General features: G+C 45.2%; 1 protein-coding gene across 2 annotated transcripts in view; it reads left to right on the forward strand.

The window, feature by feature from the left end:
* Positions 1-25,064, forward strand: part of FMN2 (formin 2) — a 2,161,480-nt gene that overhangs the window by 1,167,925 nt on the left and 968,491 nt on the right. For both annotated transcript variants that reach the window (XM_075339745.1, XM_075339746.1), the window contains one exon: positions 22,886-22,945. In XM_075339745.1, the coding sequence (XP_075195860.1) occupies positions 22,886-22,945 (60 nt within the window). The remainder of the gene's footprint in view (positions 1-22,885; positions 22,946-25,064) is intronic.

Genomic DNA, 25,064 nt, shown 5'->3' on the forward strand with positions numbered 1-25,064 from the left:
CTCCAGTTGCACAGTCATGGCATCGATGTTCATTTGAAGATACTCCTGTATCATCCTCTCCAGCCGTTGACTATGTGTCAGACTTGTTGTCTCTGGTGGCCTTGCAAAGGAGGGTCTAAAAAAATTATGAAAAGATTCCATAAAATTGCTGTTACAAGCACCAGATACGGTCCTACTGGTACGTGTAGACTGTTGAAGATGACGAAACCGTCCCATGTTTGTCAAGTTACAACTGGGAGATTCACTCCTTGCACCTGCACGGTTGTTTGGTGGAAAAGCGGATCTAAGATCGAGTAACAGCTTCTGCTGATACTCCTGCATACGTGCGTCCCTTTCTATGGCTGGAATTATGTCACAAAATTTGGACTTGTACCGGGGATCTAATAGTGTGGCAAGCCAGTAGTCATCATCACTTCTAATTTTGACAATACGAGGGTCATGTTGGAGGTAGTGCAACAAGAAGGCACTCATGTGTCTTGCGCAGCCATGCGGACCAAGTCCACGCTGTGTTTGTGGCATAGAGGTGCTAACCGTTCTTTCTTCCTCTGACATCTCCCCCCAACCTCTTTCAACTGAAATTTGACCAAGGTCTCCCTCATCTGCTGAGTCTTCCATGTCCATGGACAGTTCGTCCTCCATTTCTTCATGTCCTCCTGCACCTTCCTCAACATCTCGCCTGCTACCATGCGCCCTTGTTGATCCCTGTCCCCCATGCTCCCATGCCTGGCGCCTTGGTGATGATGAACGTCTGGACCTTGGTGATGTTGTTGTGTCTTGCGCATATGAATCCTCCTGTAGTTCATCCCCTTCCTGTTGTCCCACCCCCTGACTCCGAATAGTGTTTAGCGTGTGTTCCAGCATGTAAATGACTGGAATCGTCATGCTGATAATGGCATTGTCAGCGCTAAACATATTCGTCGCCATGTCGAAACTGTGCAGAAGGGTGCATAGGTCCTTGATCTGAGACCACTCCATCAGGGTGATCTGCCCCACCTCTGCATCTCGTTGGCCCAGGTTATACGTCATGACGTATTGCACCAGGGCACAGCGGTGCTGCCACAGTCGCTGTAACATGTGGAGAGTTGAATTCCAGCGTGTCGCCACATCGCATTTCAGGCGATGAACCGGCAGGCCGAAAGACTTCTGGAGCGATGCAAGTCGCTCAGCTGCGGCGCTTGAACGGCGGAAGTGAGCAGACAGTTTTCGTGCCCTGATCAGAAGGCCATCTAGGCCGGGATACTGTGTTAAAAATTGCTGCACGACAAGGTTCAACACGTGAGCCATACAAGGTACGTGTGTCACCTTGCCCAGGCGAAGGGCCGCAGCCAGGTTTGCAGCATTGTCGCACACGGCCTTACCAGGCTGCAGGTTGAGTGGAGACAACCATTTATTAAACTCGGACCGCAGAGCTGACCACAACTCCTCAGCTGTGTGACTCTTATTCCCAAGACATGTCAAGCTAAAGACCGCCTGATGCCGTTGCGCTCTGCTGCCAGCATAGTAATGAGGTGTGCGTGATTCCTTCTGCGCAGTGAGAACGCTGGTGGCCTGACCAGGCAGGCTTGGGGCGGAGGTGGAGGACCCAGATGAGGTGGAGGATGCAGAAGCAGTGGCGGAACTTGGACAGACAGAGAATTGACACACAAGTCGTGGGGACGGCAAGACTTGTGCAGCAGACCCTTCACCATCTATCACCATAGTTACCCAGTGCCCAGTCAGCGACATGTAACGTCCCTGTCCATGCTTACTGGTCCAAGTATCGGTGGTGAAATGCACCCGTTCACACACAGAGTTTCTCAAGGAAGCGGTGATGTTGTGTGCGACATGCTGGTGTAGCGCGGGCACACCTTTCTTAGAGAAGTAGTGGCGACTAGGCATCTGGTACTGGGGCACAGCGACAGACATAAGGTCTCTAAAATCCTGTGTGTCCACTAGGCGGAAAGGCAGCATTTCGGTAGCCAACAGCTTACAGAGGGATAGAGTCAACCTCTTAGCTTTGTCATGGGTCGCAGGAAATGGCCTTTTATTTGTCCACATCTGAGGGACAGAGATCTGGCTGCTGTGTGTAGACGGTGTTGAGTAGGGTGTCCCTGGAAAAATGCAGGTTTGTGAGGAAAGTGCAGGCGGAGACATGATGTTGCCTTCATCCAAAGTTGGTGCTATCGATGTCTGAGAGAGCTGTACACACTCACTTGTTTCCCCTTCCAAACCAACTGACGACCTACCAAGCAAACTGCCTGTTGCGGTTACAGTGGTGGAAGTTGTGGGTGGAAAAACAGGTGTGACAGCTGTCCCCACAGTCCTAGAAGATGACGAGCGCGCGGATGCACTGGAAGGGGCAGGCGGTGGATGGTTCGCTCCGCTAGGCCGCATTGCAGCACGGTGAGCTTCCCACCGGGCCATATGATATTTATTCATGTGACGATTCATGGAAGAAGTTGTCAAACTGCTAAGGTTTTGACCTCTACTAAGAGAACCATGACAAATTTTACAGATCACATAATTTGGGCGATCTTTTTCTATGTCAAAAAAGGACCAGGCTAGGCAAGGCTTAGAGGCCATGCGACCTGATGATCCACCCCGAATAATGCTCAGAGGCAGAGTGGTGGCTGAGGATGCAGTTGTAGACGTGCTACCAGTACTCCGACTCTGTCCAGGAAGGCGCAAGGTAACTTCGTCATCAGTTGCATCCTCCTCCACCACCTCTGTTGACCTCCTCGAGTGCCTGACTGTGGGTTGACAGTAGGTGGGATCTAGAACTTCATCATCAATTGTTGTGTTTGCACTCCCCTCCCCCTTTGACCGAGCCTCTTCTTGCCCTTACCGAATATTTAAGTTGTCATCCCAATCGGGTATCTGAGTCTCATCTTCATCAGTATGTTCCTCATTGTCTATAACCACAGGTGTTACAGTTTGTGACAAAGGGTCAACAGTATGCTCCGAAACTTGGTCCTCACGGCCTGAATCAGAGTCACAAAGGTTCTGGGCATCACTGCAGACCATTTCCTGTTCTGTACTCACTGTAGCTTGGGAGCAGACCTCTGATTCCCAGGCTATAGTGTGACTGAACAGCTCTGCAGACTCAGCCATCTCAGTTCCACCATACTGTGCAGGGCTGATGGAGACTTCAGAGCTGGGAGAAAGCAAGTGTAATTGGGATGACAACTCAGAGGACTGGTGTTTTTTGGATGCGGTACTTGAAGTGGCTGAGAGGGCACTTGTTGGACCACTTGAGATCCATTCAAGCATTTTCCTTTTTTGCCCATCATCTACCTTTGTTCCAGTTGTTCGTGTCCGTAAAAAAGGGAGCACATCGGATTGTCCACGGTAAGTAGTAGACATCTTACTTTTGCTGGTAGATGGTCTATCTTCAGCAGATGATAATGGAGCTTTGCCACCTTCCCCACGGACAAAACCTTTTTTGCCTTTTCCACCACGCCTCTTCCCCTTTCCACCAGCATCTGTCATTTTGCCACTCATGTTGATTGCGACAAGATTGTGGACTGACAATGTGGTAGTAAAAATTGAGAGGTGGTGTAGATTGCAGTGGTGGTCTAGCTTTAATAACAGCAGAATAATAAAAAATAAATATCCCTGACAATGCAACTACGGCCCTTAAACTGGCAGCAAAAATTGCTAGTATAATGGCTTAGTTATAATGAGTTGGAGTGTGCAATGCAGGCAGACGTGCTCTGCAAATGTCTTTGCACTAGTGTGACTATAGCAAAGTCCAATAGCCACGTTTAGGATGCCACTAGGTACACTGAGTGTTTGCTAGTATAATGGCTTAGTTATAATGAGTTGGAGTGTGCAATGCAGGCAGACGTGCTCTGCAAATGTCTTTGCACTAGTGTGACTAGACAACAGTCCAATAGCCACGTTTAGGATGCCACTAGGTACACTGAGTGTTTGCTAGTATAATGGCTTAGTTATAATGAGTTGGAGTGTGCAATGCAGGCAGACGTGCTCTGCAAATGTCTTTGCACTAGTGTGACTAGACAACAGTCCAATAGCCACGTTTAGGATGCCACTAGGTACACTGAGTGTTTGCTAGTATAATGGCTTAGTTATAATGAGTTGGAGTGTGCAATGCAGGCAGAGGTGCTCTGCAAATGTCTTTGCACTAGTGTGACTATAGCAAAGTCCAATAGCCACGTTTAGGATGCCACTAGGTACACTGTGTGTTTGCTAGTATAATGGCTTAGTTATAATGAGTTGGAGTGTGCAATGCAGGCAGACGTGCTCTGCAAATGTCTTTGCACTAGTGTGACTAGACAACAGTCCAATAGCCACGTTTAGGATGCCACTAGGTACACTGAGTGTTTGCTAGTATAATGGCTTAGTTATAATGAGTTGGAGTGTGCAATGCAGGCAGACGTGCTCTGCAAATGTCTTTGCACTAGTGTGACTAGACAACAGTCCAATAGCCACGTTTAGGATGCCACTAGGTACACTGAGTGTTTGCTAGTATAATGGCTTAGTTATAATGAGTTGGAGTGTGCAATGCAGGCAGAGGTGCTCTGCAAATGTCTTTGCACTAGTGTGACTATAGCAAAGTCCAATAGCCACGTTTAGGATGCCACTAGGTACACTGTGTGTTTGCTAGTATAATGGCTTAGTTATAATGAGTTGGAGTGTGCAATGCAGGCAGACGTGCTCTGCAAATGTCTTTGCACTAGTGTGACTATAGCAAAGTCCAATAGCCACGTTTAGGATGCCACTAGGTACACTGAGTGTTTGCTAGTATAATGGCTTAGTTATAATGAGTTGGAGTGTGCAATGCAGGCAGACGTGCTCTGCAAATGTCTTTGCACTAGTGTGACTAGACAACAGTCCAATAGCCACGTTTAGGATGCCACTAGGTACACTGAGTGTTTGCTAGTATAATGGCTTAGTTATAATGAGTTGGAGTGTGCAATGCAGGCAGACGTGCTCTGCAAATGTCTTTGCACTAGTGTGACTAGACAACAGTCCAATAGCCACGTTTAGGATGCCACTAGGTACACTGTGTGTTTGCTAGTATAATGGCTTAGTTATAATGAGTTGGAGTGTGCAATGCAGGCAGACGTGCTCTGCAAATGTCTTTGCACTAGTGTGACTATAGCAAAGTCCAATAGCCACGTTTAGGATGCCACTAGGTACACTGAGTGTTTGCTAGTATAATGGCTTAGTTATAATGAGTTGGAGTGTGCAATGCAGGCAGACGTGCTCTGCAAATGTCTTTGCACTAGTGTGACTATAGCAAAGTCCAATAGCCACGTTTAGGATGCCACTAGGTACACTGAGTGTTTGCTAGTATAATGGCTTAGTTATAATGAGTTGGAGTGTGCAATGCAGGCAGAGGTGCTCTGCAAATGTCTTTGCACTAGTGTGACTAGACAACAGTCCAATAGCCACGTTTAGGATGCCACTAGGTACACTGAGTGTTTGCTAGTATAATGGCTTAGTTATAATGAGTTGGAGTGTGCAATGCAGGCAGACGTGCTCTGCAAATGTCTTTGCACTAGTGTGACTAGACAACAGTCCAATAGCCACGTTTAGGATGCCACTAGGTACACTGAGTGTTTGCTAGTATAATGGCTTAGTTATAATGAGTTGGAGTGTGCAATGCAGGCAGAGGTGCTCTGCAAATGTCTTTGCACTAGTGTGACTATAGCAAAGTCCAATAGCTACGTTTAGGATGCGACTAGGTACACTGAGTGTTTGCTAGTATAATGGCTTAGTTATAATGAGTTGGAGTGTGCAATGCAGGCAGACGTGCTCTGCAAATGTCTTTGCACTAGTGTGACTATAGCAAAGTCCAATAGCCACGTTTAGGATGCCACTAGGTACACTGAGTGTTTGCTAGTATAATGGCTTAGTTATAATGAGTTGGAGTGTGCAATGCAGGCAGAGGTCCTCTGCAAATGTCTTTGCACTAGTGTGACTAGACAACAGTCCAATAGCCACGTTTAGGATGCCACTAGGTACACTGAGTGTTTGCTAGTATAATGGCTTAGTTATAATGAGTTGGAGTGTGCAATGCAGGCAGACGTGCTCTGCAAATGTCTTTGCACTAGTGTGACTAGACAACAGTCCAATAGCCACGTTTAGGATGCCACTAGGTACACTGAGTGTTTGCTAGTATAATGGCTTAGTTATAATGAGTTGGAGTGTGCAATGCAGGCAGACGTGCTCTGCAAATGTCTTTGCACTAGTGTGACTATAGCAAAGTCCAATAGCCACGTTTAGGATGCCACTAGGTACACTGTGTGTTTGCTAGTATAATGGCTTAGTTATAATGAGTTGGAGTGTGCAATGCAGGCAGACGTGCTCTGCAAATGTCTTTGCACTAGTGTGACTAGACAACAGTCCAATAGCCACGTTTAGGATGCCACTAGGTACACTGAGTGTTTGCTAGTATAATGGCTTAGTTATAATGAGTTGGAGTGTGCAATGCAGGCAGAGGTGCTCTGCAAATGTATTTGCACTAGTGTGACTAGACAACAGTCCAATAGCCACGTTTAGGATGCCACTAGGTACACTGAGTGTTTGCTAGTATAATGGCTTAGTTATAATGAGTTGGAGTGTGCAATGCAGGCAGACGTGCTCTGCAAATGTCTTTGCACTAGTGTGACTAGACAACAGTCCAATAGCCACGTTTAGGATGCCACTAGGTACACTGTGTGTTTGCTAGTATAATGGCTTAGTTATAATGAGTTGGAGTGTGCAATGCAGGCAGACGTGCTCTGCAAATGTCTTTGCACTAGTGTGACTAGACAACAGTCCAATAGCCACGTTTAGGATGCCACTAGGTACACTGAGTGTTTGCTAGTATAATGGCTTAGTTATAATGAGTTGGAGTGTGCAATGCAGGCAGAGGTGCTCTGCAAATGTATTTGCACTAGTGTGACTAGACAACAGTCCAATAGCCACGTTTAGGATGCCACTAGGTACACTGAGTGTTTGCTAGTATAATGGCTTGGTTATAATAAGTTGGAGTGTGCAATGCAGGCAGAGGTGCTCTGCAAATGTCTTTGCACTAGTGTGACTAGACAACAGTCCAATAGCCACATTTAGGATGCCACTAGGTACACTGAGTGTTTGCTAGTATAATGGCTTAGTTATAATGAGTTGGAGTGTGCAATGCAGGCAGAGGTGCTCTGCAAATGTCTTTGCACTAGTGTGACTATAGCAAAGTCCAATAGCCACGTTTAGGATGCCACTAGGTACACTGTGTGTTTGCTAGTATAATGGCTTAGTTATAATGAGTTGGAGTGTGCAATGCAGGCAGAGGTGCTCTGCAAATGTCTTTGCACTAGTGTGACTAGACAACAGTCCAATAGCCACTTTTAGGATGCCACTAGGTACACTGAGTGTTTGCTAGTATAATGGCTTAGTTATAATGAGTTGGAGTGTGCAATGCAGGCAGACGTGCTCTACAAATGTCTTTGCACTAGTGTGACTAGACAACAGTCCAATAGCCACGTTTAGGATGCCACTAGGTACACTGAGTGTTTGCTAGTATAATGGCTTAGTTATAATGAGTTGGAGTGTGCAATGCAGGCAGACGTGCTCTGCAAATGTCTTTGCACTAGTGTGACTATAGCAAAGTCCAATAGCCACGTTTAGGATGCCACTAGGTACACTGAGTGTTTGCTAGTATAATGGCTTAGTTATAATGAGTTGGAGTGTGCAATGCAGGCAGAGGTGCTCTGCAAATGTCTTTGCACTAGTGTGACTATAGCAAAGTCCAATAGCCACGTTTAGGATGCCACTAGGTACACTGAGTGTTTGCTAGTATAATGGCTTAGTTATAATGAGTTGGAGTGTGCAATGCAGGCAGACGTGCTCTGCAAATGTCTTTGCACTAGTGTGACTATAGCAAAGTCCAATAGCCACGTTTAGGATGCCACTAGGTACACTGAGTGTTTGCTAGTATAATGGCTTAGTTATAATGAGTTGGAGTGTGCATAGGACAGGAGGGTACAGTGGCAGGATTGTGGGGCTCTGGGTAGAGGAATGGAAGCCTGCCTTTCTATTCCCTCCTAATAGGGAAATGCAGGGACGAAATCCCTGACCTTGGCTACACAGACGCTGTCGCTGTTTTCAGGACCTGTCACCTATGGCTCTGACCCTAACGGTTTGAGCCCTTAAAAGGACTGCTAGAAAGTGCTATCCCTAAGCTGTCCAGCGCTGTGTATGGAGCGCATACAGCTGTATCAGCGATAGGACAAAGGACGAAGCTGCGACAGTGATGTCTGACACCAAAGACGCAGAAGAGATAATGGCGTCCTGGAGTAAAATGTCCGGTTTTATAATGCAGGGACATGTGACATGGACATCCTATCACACATGCCGTTGCTTCTCTGGCTAAAAGTCCACTTAGCTGTGTGTGTGTCTGGGATTGGCTGACATGCTGTCCCGCCCCACTACACGCGCGCGCTTAGGGAAGGAAGACAAGGAAAAAAAAAAAAAATGGCCATTATAGAAACAGCAGTGATCTGAAGGCGCTGTTCACGCATACTATACACTGAAATGTCATAATAGTGTTATTCACAGAGTGACTTACACTATTACAGCGGAAACCAAGCTAGGAATTAGCTGTTTTTTTGATGCTAGAACCGTTCTCGAACGTTTCTAGAACTATCGAGCTTTTGCAAAAAGCTCGAGTTCTAGTTCGATCTAGAACAGGCCCCAAAATCACTCGAGCCTAGAACTTGAGAACCTCGAACCACGAACCGCGCTCAACTCTACTGGTTGGTAACACTGTTAGACCCACGCTAAAAGGAGAACTTTATGTCTCTTATTCCCGAGGCGGAGAGGTCAGGCAAAATGCAGCAGTTCCAGAAGGCCATAGTCACGGAAGTAGGCAAAGCATTCCCCTTACAAAACGCTAGCGGCATAGGTCAGGAATCAGTGGAGAACCAAGGCGTACAGCCGAGAGGGGCACAAGTCCAATCCGCCAGAGGTAGGGGAACAGTCTTTAAGATGTGGGACAGTTTTCTCAGCCCCTCACATACCACAGTCCCTGATGTGCGGGGTAGTGCCACAAGAAATCCTAAGTTTGCCCAGATGCTCAAGGAGTACCTTGCAGATCAAACAACTGTACTCCGACATTCCTCTGTGCCTTACAATTAATGGGTATCCAAGCTGGACACGTGGCATGAATTGGCTCTCTACACCTTGGAAGTCCTGGCCTGCCCTGCCGCTAGCGTTTTGTCAGAGCGTGTTTTTAGTGCCGCAGGTGGAATCATTACAGATAAACGCACCCGCCTGTCAACTGTAAATGCTGACAGGCTGACTCTGATCAAGATGAACAAGGGTTGGATTGGGCCAGACTTCACCACACCACCAGCAAATGACAGCGGAATTTAAAGTTTGTAATGGGAATTTGCCATATACCTCCACTCACCCATGGTAACACACTTCTGGACTTTGGCTAATCGCTGGACTGCTCCTCCTTCTCCTCATGCGCCATAATGATGACCGTTACAATAGTTAGGCCGTTGTTTCAGGTATACCCCCAGTGGTAAATTTTTTCGCCCATTCTTTCAGAATGGGCATTACAACGACAGGAGACCCGCTCATTTACAATGGGAACAATGTTTTGAGGCCCTCATGCACATCTCTATCCAGGGACAATATGGAGCCTGACGCTGCCACCGACAGGCACACACTTGCGGTTTTTAAATGCAAGCACGGACGCAATAAGAACCTAACAGGTTTTTAGGAGCGACAATTACTGAGAAGTCTGACACTATCAGACACTGCTGACTGACGTGTATTATTCACTAGACTTGTGCGTTATATAATAGTTTGTGCAAAACGTGCACCTGTACGCTGCCACCGACAGTTACACACGTGCGGTTTTTAAATGCAAGCACGGACGCAATAAGAACCTAACAGGTTTTTAGGAGCGACAATTACTGAGAAGTCTGACACTATCAGACACTGCTGACTGACGTGTATTATTCACTAGACTTGTGCGTTATATAATAGTTTGTGCAAAACGTGCACCTGTACGCTGCCACCGACAGGCACACACGTGCGGTTTTTAAATGCAAGCACGGACGCAATAAGAACCTAACAGGTTTTTAGGAGCGACAATTACTGAGAAGTCTGACACTATCAGACACTGCTGACTGACGTGTATTATACACTAGACTTGTGCGTTATATAGTAGTTTGTGCAAAACGTGCACCTGTACGCTGCCACCGACAGGCACACACGTGCGGTTTTTAAATGCAAGCACGGACGCACTAAGAACCTAACAGGTTTTTAGGAGCGACAATTACTGAGAAGTCTGACACTATCAGCCACTGCTGACTGACGTGTATTATACACTACACTTGTGCGTTATATAATAGTTTGTGAAAAACGCACACAAGTGCACCTGTACGCTGCCACCGACAGGCACACACGTGCGGTTTTTAAATGCAAGCACGGACGCACTAAGAACCTAACAGGTTTTTAGGAGCGACAATTACTGAGAAGTCTGACACTATCTGGACTGTTTTAGACTGTGTACACCAGCCCCAGATATGATGAAGGCTGGTATACGGTCACCACTAGGAATGGCTATATACCCTGCCTGCCTGCCTGCCTGTATACTGCTACAATAGTCCTGACAAGGACTCTTCTGGTCACTAGCCTGTATTCCGACCTGGCTATACCCTGCCTGTATATAGCAACAATAGTCCTGAGAAGGACTCTGCTACTGTACTCCGACCTGGCTATTCCCTGCCTGCCTGTATACAACTTATTGTATGTCCTGAGAAGGACTTCTGGTCACACTGTTTGCAGCCATGCTCCGGAACTAACTATAAAGGGCCGCAAACCTTTCCCTGAAGCAGCAACCCTCTCCCTGCACTGACTGTCTGGATGGCTGTGAGCAGAGCACAGCGCGCCCGCCGGTATAAAGGCTCGGTCACGCTGTGCGGGCCGGCCAATCACTGCAATTCCACAACTAACAGGGCTGTGGCATTGCAGTGGTCTGCCAGCCAATCCCTGCATGAGGGCTGGCTCTCAAAAGAGCGCCAACATGCAGGGATGAAGACCATGAGTACAGCACGAGTATCGCGAGATTACTCGGTCCCCGCCGAGTAGCCCGAGTACAGTGATACTCGTGCGAGTACCGAGTAGTAACAAGCATACTCGCTCATCACTAATAATAAGTAACACCAGTCTCTCCAAAACGTATGTTACAGGACCATTGAGGCTCCTCAGGTCAAGGATCAACATACCAACGGGTGCATTCTAGCTGGCCTTATAAAGTGCTGGAGAATCACTAACTAGAAATGATGTATGACAGAGGGGCCTACAAAAGGTAGAAGTCAGGGACCTCCCAATTGTAAAAGTAAAAAAAAAGCCAAAACACTATGTTTGAACAAACGCTAAAAGGCATATTTTTTTTTCTCCAGTTTATTTAGCCTTACATAGAAGTGATTATGCAGGAAAAACTGTTTCTTAACCTTTTTGGGCTATAAAATGCAATTTAGCTTAAGTTTGGTAGGTGTTCTTGTGCATCTGTTAAAGTGTCGTAATACTGTGACAACCTCATTCCCAGAAACCATATGTCAGTCAGAAATGCATACAGGCATATTCTCCACTCTCTCCCCATTCAGTTTCATCACTTTCGCATTTATTTAAACCCTTTCCTCAGGCTCCCAGACCTTTTTGTTGGGTCGAGCAGAAAATTACTTGAGTTTCCCATTGACTTGCATTGTACTCGCTATTCGGAACGAATACGCAAGTATTTCAAAATACTCGTTATGAGTGTAGCGATTACAAATATTACGGTACTCGCTCATCTCTACCTGCTGTATCTATAAGCTCAATATCAGGAGAAATTAAGAAATCATCACAAATACAAAGTAACATGTCTGCATCATCATTCATTTTGGAAAGCATAAAATTAGTACAATCGAAGCCCAAAAGGCTGATTTTACATGGCATTTCACCAGCCAATTTTTTCTTTTTCCCTGTACAGAAAGATTTTTATAGGTGAATTTTGCGGATAGCTTTAAGAGGTCCACCCTGAAATCAGCAAACTCAAAGCTTTCAGGTACACAACAATTAAGCCCTTTAGATAAAAAAGGAATACATTTCATCGTTCATTACATGTTCAGTTAGATTAACCACTAAATTAATAACAGGGTCAGTGTCGTCTATGTCTTCCATGACACTTATTTACTCTTTACGCCTTTTGCCATGCCGCCTCCTTCTGCTCCCTCTCCTGACTAGATATGAGCGAACCCGAGGTTAAGTTTTTGAGCCAAACACTAACTTAAAAAAAACAGGACTCGGGTTCGGAGTTCAGATGCTTTACATGCAAACTTACAAGTGTTTCTCAATAAATTAGAGTATTATCAAAAAGTTAATTTTTTTCACTTATTCAATACAAAAGGTGAAACACATATATTATATAGAGTCATTACAAACAGAGTGATCTGCTTCAAGTGTTTATTTCTGTTAATGTTGATGATTATGGCTTACAGCCAATGAAAACCCAAAAGTCATTATCTCAGAAAAATGGAATATTATATAAAACCAACTGAAAAAATGATTTTAAACTCAGAAATGCTGGCTTTCTAAAAAGTATGTACTGTAAAAGCACTCAACACTTGGTGAGGGCTTCTTTTGCATGAATTACTGCATCAATGCAGCATGGCATGGAGGCGATCAGCCTGTGACACTGCTAAGGTGTTATGGAAGCCCAGGTTCCTTTTATAGCAGCTTTTAGCTCATCTGCATTGTTGAGTCTGGTGTCTCTCATCTTCCTCTTGACAAAACCCCATAGATTCTCTTAGGTCAGTCGAGTTTGCTGGCCAATCAAGCACATTGATACTGTGGATATTGAACCAGGTATTGGTACTTTTGGCAGTGTGGACAGGTGCCAAGTCCTGCTGGAAAATGAAATCTCCATCTCCAAAAAGCTTGTCGGCAGAGAGAAGCATGAGGTGCTCTAACATTTCCTGGTAGACGGCTGTGCTGATTTTTGTCTTGATAAAACACAGTGGACCTACCCCAGCAGATGACATGGCTCACCAAACCATCACTGATTGTGGAAACTTCGCACTAGACCTCAAGCAGCTTAGATTGAGTGCCTCTCCACTGTTCCTCCAGACCCTGGGACCTTGCTTTCCGAGAGAAATGCAAAATTTATTTTCATCTGAAAACAACACCTTGGACCTCTGAGCAACAGTCCAGTTCTTTTTCTCCTTGGCCCAGGTAAGACATTTCTGGCATTGTCTATTGGTCATGGGTGGATTGACACAAGGAATGCGACAGTTATAGCTCATGTCCTGGATACGTTTGTGTGTGGTGGCTCTTGAAGCAATGACTCCAGCAGCAGTCCACTCCTTGTGAATCTCCCCAAAATTTTTGAATGGCCTTTTCCTAACAATCCTATCAAGGCTGCGATTATCCTGTGCTGTGCTTCCCAAGGGGGAGCGCAGTAGTGAACCCACAGGACCACAGAGGACTGTGGCAAATGACCACAGAAACAGACGCGGACAAAGCTTGCAGAAAGAAAAGGACTTTAATGATTAGAGCATGTCCAGCGCCAAACAGCACAGAGTTCTATGGTAAAGTCCAGGGTGCAGGTACAGTCTGTACAGGAATTGTCTGAATAAATGTAGGTATGGCCAAGTGACAATGCACAGTGGGTACGACCTAAGCACCAGTGAAGTCCAGTCCAAACAGAGGTAGATAGTAAGACCGAGCCAGGCCTTAATCCAGAAGTAGGAAGGATGTTGACACAGACTACTTGGTTAGAACCTCCTCTGGTGGTGCTTGATCTGATCCAGCGGCTGAAGCAGAGAAGTCACAGCTAGACACGTATGGACTCTGTGGAGTGCAGGAACCCAGGTATAGGCTGGAGCAGGAGACAGGCACAGTCGGCTCTGAGTGGATGCATGGTAAAAAGATTAGGAATAAGAGCGAGGTTAAACAACAAGGCAGGGAACAGGGACCTGACAGGAAGCAACGTCACACTAAGGGACAGGAAGGTGTTGCTCAGGCACCTCCCAGAAGGGGAGGCCATCTTATATATCCAGTGCATCTCTGCAATAGGCTGAGAAGCAGTTCCAGGTTAAGGAGTATTGGCCCTTTAAATCATAGCAGGATGTGGTGGTCGTCGCCTAAAGAAGGTCATGGAAGATCTGTTTAGTGCATTCATGTTTCTGGCTGAAAAACAAAAAAGTGAGCCGGAGTATGAGATGGTATACATGGAACTTGTGAGACCATGTTCACACTGGCCATGAGACAAAGAGAAACCAAGGAAAAAATTGTGAAAACATACCCTGCTGTAACTAAATAAAAGCATAGTGCATATAAACATAGGGTACTTATTAAACACTGTTTTTGATCAAAAAAGCATAAAGCTATCCCACCAAACGTCAAGGTGTACCCAGTTGGGATAGTACCTACACTCTCTAATATTAAAACCTTACCATGGGTCTAAAATAGGCCTCAATGTGGCTAAGGGCTGAGAGCGACCGGGTCCCAACAGGACACACACAGTCAGGGGGATTCACAGAATGAAATGTCCAGCTCACTGAGAAGGGGGCCACTCCCTGTTTGTACTGAATACAAAAAAAAAAACTACATAAAAACAAAAAAGTGAGCCGGAGTATGAGATGGTATACATGGAACTTGTGAGACCATGTTCACACTGGCCATGAAACAAAGATAAACCAAGGAAAAAATTGTGAAAACATACCCTGCTGTAACTAAATAAAAGCATAGTGCATATAAACATAGGGTACTTAGTAAACACTCTTTGTTGGGTCGAGCAGAAAATTACTTGAGTTTCCCATTGACTTGCATTGTACTCGCTATTCGGAACGAATACGCGAGTATTTCAAAGTACTCGTTACGAGTGTAGCGATTACAAATATTACGGTACTCGCTCATCTCTACCTACTGTAACTATAAGCTCAATATCAGGAGAAATTAAGAAATCATCACAAATACTAAGTAACATGTCTGCATCATCATTCATTTTGGAAAGCATAAAATTAGTACAATCGAAGCCCAAAAGGCTGATTTTACATGGCATTTCACCAGCCAATTTTTTCTTTTTCCCTGTACAGAAAGATTTATGTAGGTTAATTTTGCAGATAGCTTTAAGAGGTCCACCCTGAAATCAGCAAACTCAAAGCTTTCAGGTACACAACAATTAAGCCCTTTAGATAACAAGGAATACATTTCATCGTTCATTACATGTTCAGTTAGATTAACCACTCAATTAATATCAGGGTCAGTGTCGTCTATGTCTTCCATGACACTTATTTACTCTTTACGCCTTTTGCCATGCCGCCTCCTTCTGCTCCCTCTCCTGACTAGATATGAGCGAACCTGAGGTTAAGTTTTTGAGCCAAACACTAACTTAAAAAAAACTGGACTCGGGTTCGTAGTTCAGATGCTTTACATGCAAACTTACAAGTGTTTCTCAATAAATTAGAGTATTATCAAAAAGTTAATTTTTTTCACTTATTCAATACAAAAGGTGAAACACATATATTATATAGAGTCATTACAAACAGAGTGATCTGTTTCAAGTGTTTATTTCTGTTAATGCTGATGATTATGGCTTACAGCCAATGAAAACCCAAAAGTCATTATCTCAGAAAAATGGAATATTATATAAAACCAACTAAAAAAATCATTTTAAACTCAGAAATGTTGGCTTTCTAAAAAGTATGTACTGTAAAAGCACTCAACACTTGGTGGGGGCTCCTTTTGCATGAATTACTGCATCAATGCAGCATGGCATGGAGGCGATCAGCCTGTGACACTGCTGAGGTGTTATGGAAGCCCAGGTTGCTTTTATAGCAGCCTTTAGCTCATCTGCATTGTTGCGTCTGGTGTCTCTCATCTTCCTCTTGACAAAACCACATAGATTCTCTATGGGGTTTAGGTCAGTCGAGTTTGCTGGCCAATCAAGCACATTGATACTGTGGATATTGAACCAGGTATTGGTACTTTTGGCAGTGTGGACAGGTGCCAAGTCCTGCTGGAAAATGAAATCTCCATCTCCAAAAAGCTTGTCGGCAGAGAGAAGCATGAGGTGCTCTAACATTTCCTGGTAGACGGCTGTGCTGATTTTTGTCTTGATAAAACACAGTGGACCTACCCCAGCAGATGACATGGCTTACCAAACCATCACTGATTGTGGAAACTTCGCACTAGACCTCAAGCAGCTTAGATTGAGTGCCTCTCCACTGTTCCTCCAGACTCTGGGACCTTGCTTTCCGAGAGAAATGCAAAATTTATTTTCATCTGAAAACAACACCTTGGATCTCTCAGCAACAGTCCAGTTCTTTTTCTCCTTGGCCCAGGTAAGACATTTCTGGCATTGTCTATTGGTCATGGGTAGCTTGACACAAGGAATGCGACAGTTATAGCTCATGTCCTGGATACGTTTGTGTGTGGTGGCTCTTGAAGCAATGACTCCAGCAGCAGTCCACTCCTTGTGAATCTCCCCAAAATTTTTCAATGGCCTTTTCCTAACAATCCTATCAAGGCTGCGATTATCCTGTGCTGTGCTTCCCAAGGGGGAGCGCAGTAGTGAACCCACAGGACCACAGAGGACTGTGGCAGCTGACCACAGAAACAGACGCGGACAAAGCTTGCAGAAAGAAAAGGACTTTAATGATTAGAGCACGTCCAGCGCCAAACAGCACAGAGTTCTATGGTAAAGTCCAGGGTGCAGGTACAGTCTGTACAGGAATTGTCTGAATAAATGTAGGTATGGCCAAGTGACAATGCACAGTGGGTACGACCTAAGCACCAGTGAAGTCCAGTCCAAACAGAGGTAGATAGTAAGACCGAGCCAGGCCTTAATCCAGAAGTAGGAAGGATGTTGACACAGACTACTTGGTTAGAACCTCCTCTGGTGGTGCTTGATCTGATCCAGCGGCTGAAGCAGAGAAGTCACAGCTAGACACGTATGGACTCTGTGGAGTGCAGGAACCCAGGTATAGGCTGGAGCAGGAGACAGGCACAGTCGGCTCTGAGTGGATGCATGGTAAAAAGATTAGGAATAAGAGCGAGGTTAAACAACAAGGCAGGGAACAGGGACCTGACAGGAAGCAACGTCACACTAAGGGACAGGAAGGTGTTGCTCAGGCACCTCCCAGAAGGGGAGGCCATCTTATATATCCAGTGCATCTCTGCAATAGGCTGAGAAGCAGTTCCAGGTTAAGGAGTATTGGCCCTTTAAATCATAGCAGGATGTGGTGGTCGTCGCCTAAAGAAGGTCATGGAAGATCTGTTTAGTGCATTCATGTTTCTGGCTGAAAAACAAAAAAGTGAGCCGGAGTATGAGATGGTATACATGGAACTTGTGAGACCATGTTCACACTGGCCATGAGACAAAGAGAAACCAAGGAAAAAATTGTGAAAACATACCCTGCTGTAACTAAATAAAAGCATAGTGCATATAAACATAGGGTACTTATTAAACACTGTTTTTGATCAAAAAAGCATAAAGCTATCCCACCAAACGTCAAGGTGTACCCAGTTGGGATAGTACCTACACTCTCTAATATTAAAACCTTACCATGGGTCTAAAATAGGCCTCAATGTGGCTAAGGGCTGAGAGCGACCGGGTCCCAACAGGACACACACAGTCAGGGGGATTCACAGAATGAAATGTCCAGCTCACTGAGAAGGGGGCCACTCCCTGTTTGTACTGAATACAAAAAAAAAAACTACATAAAAACAAAAAAGTGAGCCGGAGTATGAGATGGTATACATGGAACTTGTGAGACCATGTTCACACTGGCCATGAAACAAAGATAAACCAAGGAAAAAATTGTGAAAACATACCCTGCTGTAACTAAATAAAAGCATAGTGCATATAAACATAGGGTACTTAGTAAACACTCTTTGTTGGGTCGAGCAGAAAATTACTTGAGTTTCCCATTGACTTGCATTGTACTCGCTATTCGGAACGAATACGCGAGTATTTCAAAGTACTCGTTACGAGTGTAGCGATTACAAATATTACGGTACTCGCTCATCTCTACCTACTGTAACTATAAGCTCAATATCAGGAGAAATTAAGAAATCATCACAAATACTAAGTAACATGTCTGCATCATCATTCATTTTGGAAAGCATAAAATTAGTACAATCGAAGCCCAAAAGGCTGATTTTACATGGCATTTCACCAGCCAATTTTTTCTTTTTCCCTGTACAGAAAGATTTATGTAGGTTAATTTTGCAGATAGCTTTAAGAGGTCCACCCTGAAATCAGCAAACTCAAAGCTTTCAGGTACACAACAATTAAGCCCTTTAGATAACAAGGAATACATTTCATCGTTCATTACATGTTCAGTTAGATTAACCACTCAATTAATATCAGGGTCAGTGTCGTCTATGTCTTCCATGACACTTATTTACTCTTTACGCCTTTTGCCATGCCGCCTCCTTCTGCTCCCTCTCCTGACTAGATATGAGCGAACCTGAGGTTAAGTTTTTGAGCCAAACACTAACTTAAAAAAAACTGGACTCGGGTTCGTAGTTCAGATGCTTTACATGCAAACTTACAAGTGTTTCTCAATAAATTAGAGTATTATCAAAAAGTTAATTTTTTTCACTTATTCAATACAAAAGGTGAAACACATATATTATATAGAGTCATTACAAACAGAGTGATCTGTTTCAAGTGTTTATTTCTGTTAATGCTGATGATTATGGCTTACAGCCAATGAAAACCCAAAAGTCATTATCTCAGAAAAATGGAATATTATATAAAACCAACTAAAAAAATCATTTTAAACTCAGAAATGTTGGCTTTCTAAAAAGTATGTACTGTAAAAGCACTCAACACTTGGTGGGGGCTCCTTTTGCATGAATTACTGCATCAATGCAGCATGGCATGGAGGCGATCAGCCTGTGACACTGCTGAGGTGTTATGGAAGCCCAGGTTGCTTTTATAGCAGCCTTTAGCTGATCTGCATTGTTGCGTCTGGTGTCTCTCATCTTCCTCTTGACAAAACCACATAGATTCTCTATGGGGTTTAGGTCAGTCGAGTTTGCTGGCCAATCAAGCACATTGATACTGTGGATATTGAACCAGGTATTGGTACTTTTGGCAGTGTGGACAGGTGCCAAGTCCTGCTGGAAAATGAAATCTCCATCTCCAAAAAGCTTGTCGGCAGAGAGAAGCATGAGGTGCTCTAACATTTCCTGGTAGACGGCTGTGCTGATTTTTGTCTTGATAAAACACAGTGGACCTACCCCAGCAGATGACATGGCTTACCAAACCATCACTGATTGTGGAAACTTCGCACTAGACCTCAAGCAGCTTAGATTGAGTGCCTCTCCACTGTTCCTCCAGACTCTGGGACCTTGCTTTCCGAGAGAAATGCAAAATTTATTTTCATCTGAAAACAACACCTTGGATCTCTCAGCAACAGTCCAGTTCTTTTTCTCCTTGGCCCAGGTAAGACATTTCTGGCATTGTCTATTGGTCATGGGTAGCTTGACACAAGGAATGCGACAGTTATAGCTCATGTCCTGGATACGTTTGTGTGTGGTGGCTCTTGAAGCAATGACTCCAGCAGCAGTCCACTCCTTGTGAATCTCCCCAAAATTTTTGAATGGCCTTTTCCTAACAATCCTATCAAGGCTGCGATTATCCTGTGCTGTGCTTCCCAAGGGGGAGCGCAGTAGTGAACCCACAGGACCACAGAGGACTGTGGCAGCTGACCACAGAAACAGACGCGGACAAAGCTTGCAGAAAGAAAAGGACTTTAATGATTAGAGCACGTCCAGCGCCGAACAGCACAGAGTTCTATGGTAAAGTCCAGGGTGCAGGTACAGTCTGTACAGGAATTGTCTGAATAAATGTAGGTATGGCCAAGTGACAATGCACAGTGGGTACGATCTAAGCACCAGTGAAGTCCAGTCCAAGCAGAGGTAGATAGTAAGACCGAGCCAGGCCTTAATCCAGAAGTAGGAAGGATGTTGACACAGACTACTTGGTTAGAACCTCCTCTGGTGGTGCTTGATCTGATCCAGCGGCTGAAGCAGAGAAGTCACAGCTAGACACGTATGGACTCTGTGGAGTGCAGGAACCCAGGTATAGGCTGGAGCAGGAGACAGGCACAGTCGGCTCTGAGTGGATGCATGGTAAAGAGATAAGGAATAAGAGCGAGGTTAAACAACAAGGCAGGGAACAGGGACCTGACAGGAAGCAACATCACACTAAGGGACAGGAAGGTGTTGCTCAGGCACCTCCCAGAAGGGGAGGCCATCTTATATATCCAGTGCATCTCTGCAATAGGCTGAGAAGCAGTTCCAGGTTAAGGAGTATTGGCCCTTTAAATCATAGCAGGATGTGGTGTTCGTCGCCTAAAGAAGGTCATGGAAGATCTGTTCAGTGCATTCATGTTTCTGGCTGAGCAGGCCACAGGCAGGGAGCTGGATGAGGATCCAGGACTGAGATCCGAGTGAGTATCCTATATAGAAGGAAGAACAGCAAGATGGGCAGGCCATGCGGAACCGCGTGTTGAGTACCGCCCCCCCCGCCCCCCCTGCCCATTAGGGGTTGGTCCTGTGGGTCAGGGCATGACATCCCAGTTGCTTGTGCATCTTTTTCTACCATATTTTTTACTTCCACCATCTTTCCATTAATATGCTTGGATACAGCCAACCTCTTTAGCAATGACCTTTTGTGACTTACCCTCCTTGTGGAGTGTCACAATGACTACTTTTGGACATTTGTCAAGTCAGCAGTTTTACCCATGATGATGTACCCTACCGAACCATACTAAGGGACCATTTTAAATGCTTAGGAAACCTTTGCAGGTGTTTTGTGTTAATTATTCTAATTTTCTGACATAATGACTTTTGCGTTTTCATTGTCTGTAAGCCATAATCATCAACAGTAACAGAAATAAACACTTGAAATAAATCACTCTGGTTGTAATGACTCTATATAATATATGTGTTTCACTTTTTGTAATGAATAACTGAAAAAAAAGAAACTTTTGTTGATATTCTAATTTATTGAGAAGCCCTTGAGCCTTGTGCCAGCAATGCTGTGCTCCGGTACGCTTGGTGCTCAGCTCTATGCAAGCCACTTGCAGTATATGAACAGCTTGTACACCACTTTGCGCTGGCTCCCTGCACCTGTAGCCAGGGTACACATCGGGTTACTAAGCAAAGTGCTTTTCTTGGTTACCCGATATTTACCCTGGGTACGTGTGCAGGGAGCCAATGCTAAGCGGTGTACGCTGGTAACCAGGGTAAATATAAGGTAACCGAGCAAAGCACTTTGCTTAGTTACCCGATATTTACCCTGGCTACATGTGCAGGGAGCCAGCGCTAAGCAGTGTACGGTGGTAACCAGGGTAAATATCGGGTAACCAAGCAAAGCGCTTTGCTTAGTTACCTTATATTTACCCTGGTTACCAGCGTACGCTGCTTACACAGAGTCAGTGCTCGTTGGTCTCACGCAGTCAAACACGCCAATGTGTGATGCACAGCAGGAGACCAACAAGCAAAAAATGAACCAGAACAGTGTGTAATGATCAGCGATTTCACAGCAGGGGCCAGGTCACTGCTTATTGTCACACACAGCGAGATCGCTGATGTGGTCACTGGTGCGTCACAAAAACTGTGACTCAGCAGCAATCTCGCTAGTAATCTCGCTATGTGAGAAGTACCCCTAATGCGGGCGTCACACAAGACGATCTATCGTGCGATGTGTTTTCGGGGGTCACGGTTTCGTGATGCACATCCGGCATCGCTTGCGACGTCATCTCGTGTGACACCTCTGAGCGACGCTGAATCGGTCACAAATCGTGAGTCATGTACTCGTTGTTTAATTTAAAAAAATCTTTTAAGTTTAATGGCGCCGGTTGTTCATCGCACCCGGGGCAGCACACATCGCTCCATGTGACACCCCGGGAATGATGAACACAGCTTACCTGCGTCCCACGGCACCCGCCGGCTATGCAGAATGAAGGAGGTGGGCGGGATGTTTACGTCCCGCTCATCTCCGCGCCTCCGCTTCTATTGGCCGCCGGCTGAGTGACGTCGCTGTGACGCCGAACGTCCCTCCCCCTTCAGGAAGAGGATGTTTGCCGCCCACAGCGAGGTCGCTCATCAGGTAAGTACATGTGACAGCAGTTTAACGACTTTGTGCAACACGGGCAGCGATTTGTCCATGACGCACAAAGGACGGGGGCGGGTATGATCGCTCGTGCAATCGCACGATAGATCGTACCGTGTGAAGCCCGCATAAGACTTCACCCACTTTTGGTTTTGGCTTAGAAATACTGGTAAAAAATACTGAGCAAATACTGAACATATTAGAAGGTGTGATTTCTTTTTTCACTGGAGAACCTCTGTAAATGCATATTTGCTTCTTTATAATAGTCACAGGAAATAGAGGGGCAAGTATTTAATCTCTATCTTCCTCTTATTGAAATCAGAGAGAACTAGTGACCTCCATACACAACACAATCCACCATATCAAGACCAATTATACTACATACAAGGGACAAATACCACAACACCATGACCAGATATTACCACCACATAGTGGCCAAATAATAATGCTTGTCCAACACTGTCCATGGGCATTAGTTTTTATGCATTACCTGTTATTGAATAAAATTGGTCAGTGTTCTGTCTGATTTTTACTCTGAGAGCACACAGCCGAATTACACGCTTATCTGGATGGACCCTAAAAGTAACTGTTTTTAATGTAAAAGAAACGTGAAAAACATCAAGAAGAAGCCTCAAAACATGAATTTCTACCTAAATATTGTTGAATCTTTTAACTTTTCAAATGTTTGAATAAAAAGCAGTTTTTGCGACATGTTTGAAGACTACATTACCAAAGCAATTACTAAAATGTTTTTTTTTTTTCTTGTTTTAGGATAACAGCAGGAATTTACTTTCATATGTCGTTTCATACTACTTACGCAACTTTGATGATGTAAGTCTGCTTGATTTACTACTTTTCATATATTTACAGTGACTCTATAATAAAAACTATATGGCTCTACAAAGGAGCTTAAGGCTAGGTTCACACACTGCGTTTTTTTGACGCTGCGTTTTTGTGCGTTTTTTGCGGCAAAAAACGCACAAAAACGCACCCGCGTCAAAAAACGCGGCAAAAAACGCACGCGCTTTGCCGCGATTTGGTGCGTTTTTTTGCTGCGTTTTGCTGCGTTTTTGCTCAGTGTCTTTATGCGTTTTTTATCAGTGAACAAAAAAAAAAGGTCTGATGTCATTTCCTTCTTCAATGTGTTCTTCATTCTCCACTAGTGTATGCAGAAGAGCAGACAGCTGCAGAACTACAAGGCTCAGCATACTCCATCCAATAGTGTATGCAGGAGAGCAGACAGCAGCTGCAGAACTACAAGGCTCAGCATGCTCCATCCAGGACTGTATGCTTGACGGAGAGTTAGGGGGAGCAGACCTACAAGGCTCAGCATCCTCCATCCAATAGTGTATGCAGGAGAGCAGACAGCAGCTGTCGAACTACAAGGCTCAGCATCCTCCATACAATAGTGTATGCAGGAGAGCAGACAGCAGCTGTCGAACTACAAGGCTCAGCATCCTCCTTCCAGGCCTGTATGCAGGATTTCTTTGCCCCCCCAAACAAAAAAAATGACGTGGGCTTCGCCATATTTTTGTATGCTAGCCGGGTACAGCAGGCAGGTACGGGCTGCCCCCAGCCCCCGGCTGCCTATTTGTACCCGGCTGGGAACCAAAAATATAGGGAAGCCCTTTTTGTTTTAATTATTTCATGAATTTCATGAAATAATTTAAAAAAAAAAAAATGACGTGAGCTTCGCCCAATTTTTGAGTCCAGCCGGGTACAACTAGGCAGCCGGGGATTGGAATCCACAGTGCAGGGTGCCCATGCTTTCTGGGCACCCCCGCTGAGAATTGCAGTCCCGCAGTCACCCCAGAAAATGGCGCTTTCATAGAAGCGCCATCTTCTGGCGCTGTATCCAACTCTTCCAGCTGCCCTGATGCCGGGTGGCTCGCTGGGTAAAAATGGGGTTAGGGCTAGCTGTATAGCTGGCCCTAAGCCCGAAATTCATGGTGTCACGTCAATATTAGACATGGCCACCATGAATTTCTAGTAAAGATAAAAAAAAAACACAACACACAGAAAAATATTTTTATTAGAAATAAAACACAACACAATTAGTGACTCCATCTTTATTGAAATAAAGAACCCCCCTCCGCAGTAATCCTGGGACAAGGGTCCCGCGCCGTCCAATCCGGATCCAATATCATCTGATCGGTTTGCTGGAAGGCAAAGCGATCAGATGATGTGTCAGGTTCTAGGGGATGAATCACATCACACATCAGCTGATTGTATAAAAGCCGATTATACAATCAGCTGATGCATCAGTGCAAAAAAAAAAATAAAAAAAAATACTCACTTATGTGCTGATTACCGGCAGCTCCTGCAGCGATTGGAGGAGTCTGATCCTGTCCCATCGCTGCAGGAGCTGCCGGTAATCAGGGATGAAGTCTCCTGACGCATCCGCTGATAACCGGCTTGGCGCCGGCGTCAGCCCGAGACTTACGATCACCTGATGCGTCAGGTGACTGCATCAGGGGATCCATCGCCAGGCCCTGCATCCTGCAGGCATACGTACCCGGGGAGACTGCACACACCCGGAGCGGCGGGACCGGGAGGAGAGAGCGGGCATGGCACCGGGCATGGCACCGGGAGTCTGCAGACAGGTGTGTATAACTTTTTTTTTTTTTCTACTGTTCACTTTTGTTTTCGCAGCCGCTTCCACCTCCTGCCTGTACATGGCGCCGCACGGCAGCATACATGCACAGGACGGGAGGTGGATGCAGCGGTGACAGTACCGGGAGGATTCACGCTTCTGTGTTTACTGACAGAAGGAATCCTCTTCCTGTACACGTCACTTTACTACCCACCTCCTGCATTTATAGCTGCGTTTTTGGTCTTAGAAACGCACCAAAACGCACCAAAACGCAGCTATTTGCGTTTCTCATTGCGTCTTTCAACATCCCATTGCACTCAATGGATGAAAAGCGCAGTGAAAAACGCGGGAATAATT

Source organism: Anomaloglossus baeobatrachus, chromosome 3 (genome assembly GCF_048569485.1).
Source record: "Anomaloglossus baeobatrachus isolate aAnoBae1 chromosome 3, aAnoBae1.hap1, whole genome shotgun sequence".
Classification (NCBI taxonomy): domain Eukaryota; kingdom Metazoa; phylum Chordata; class Amphibia; order Anura; family Aromobatidae; genus Anomaloglossus; species Anomaloglossus baeobatrachus.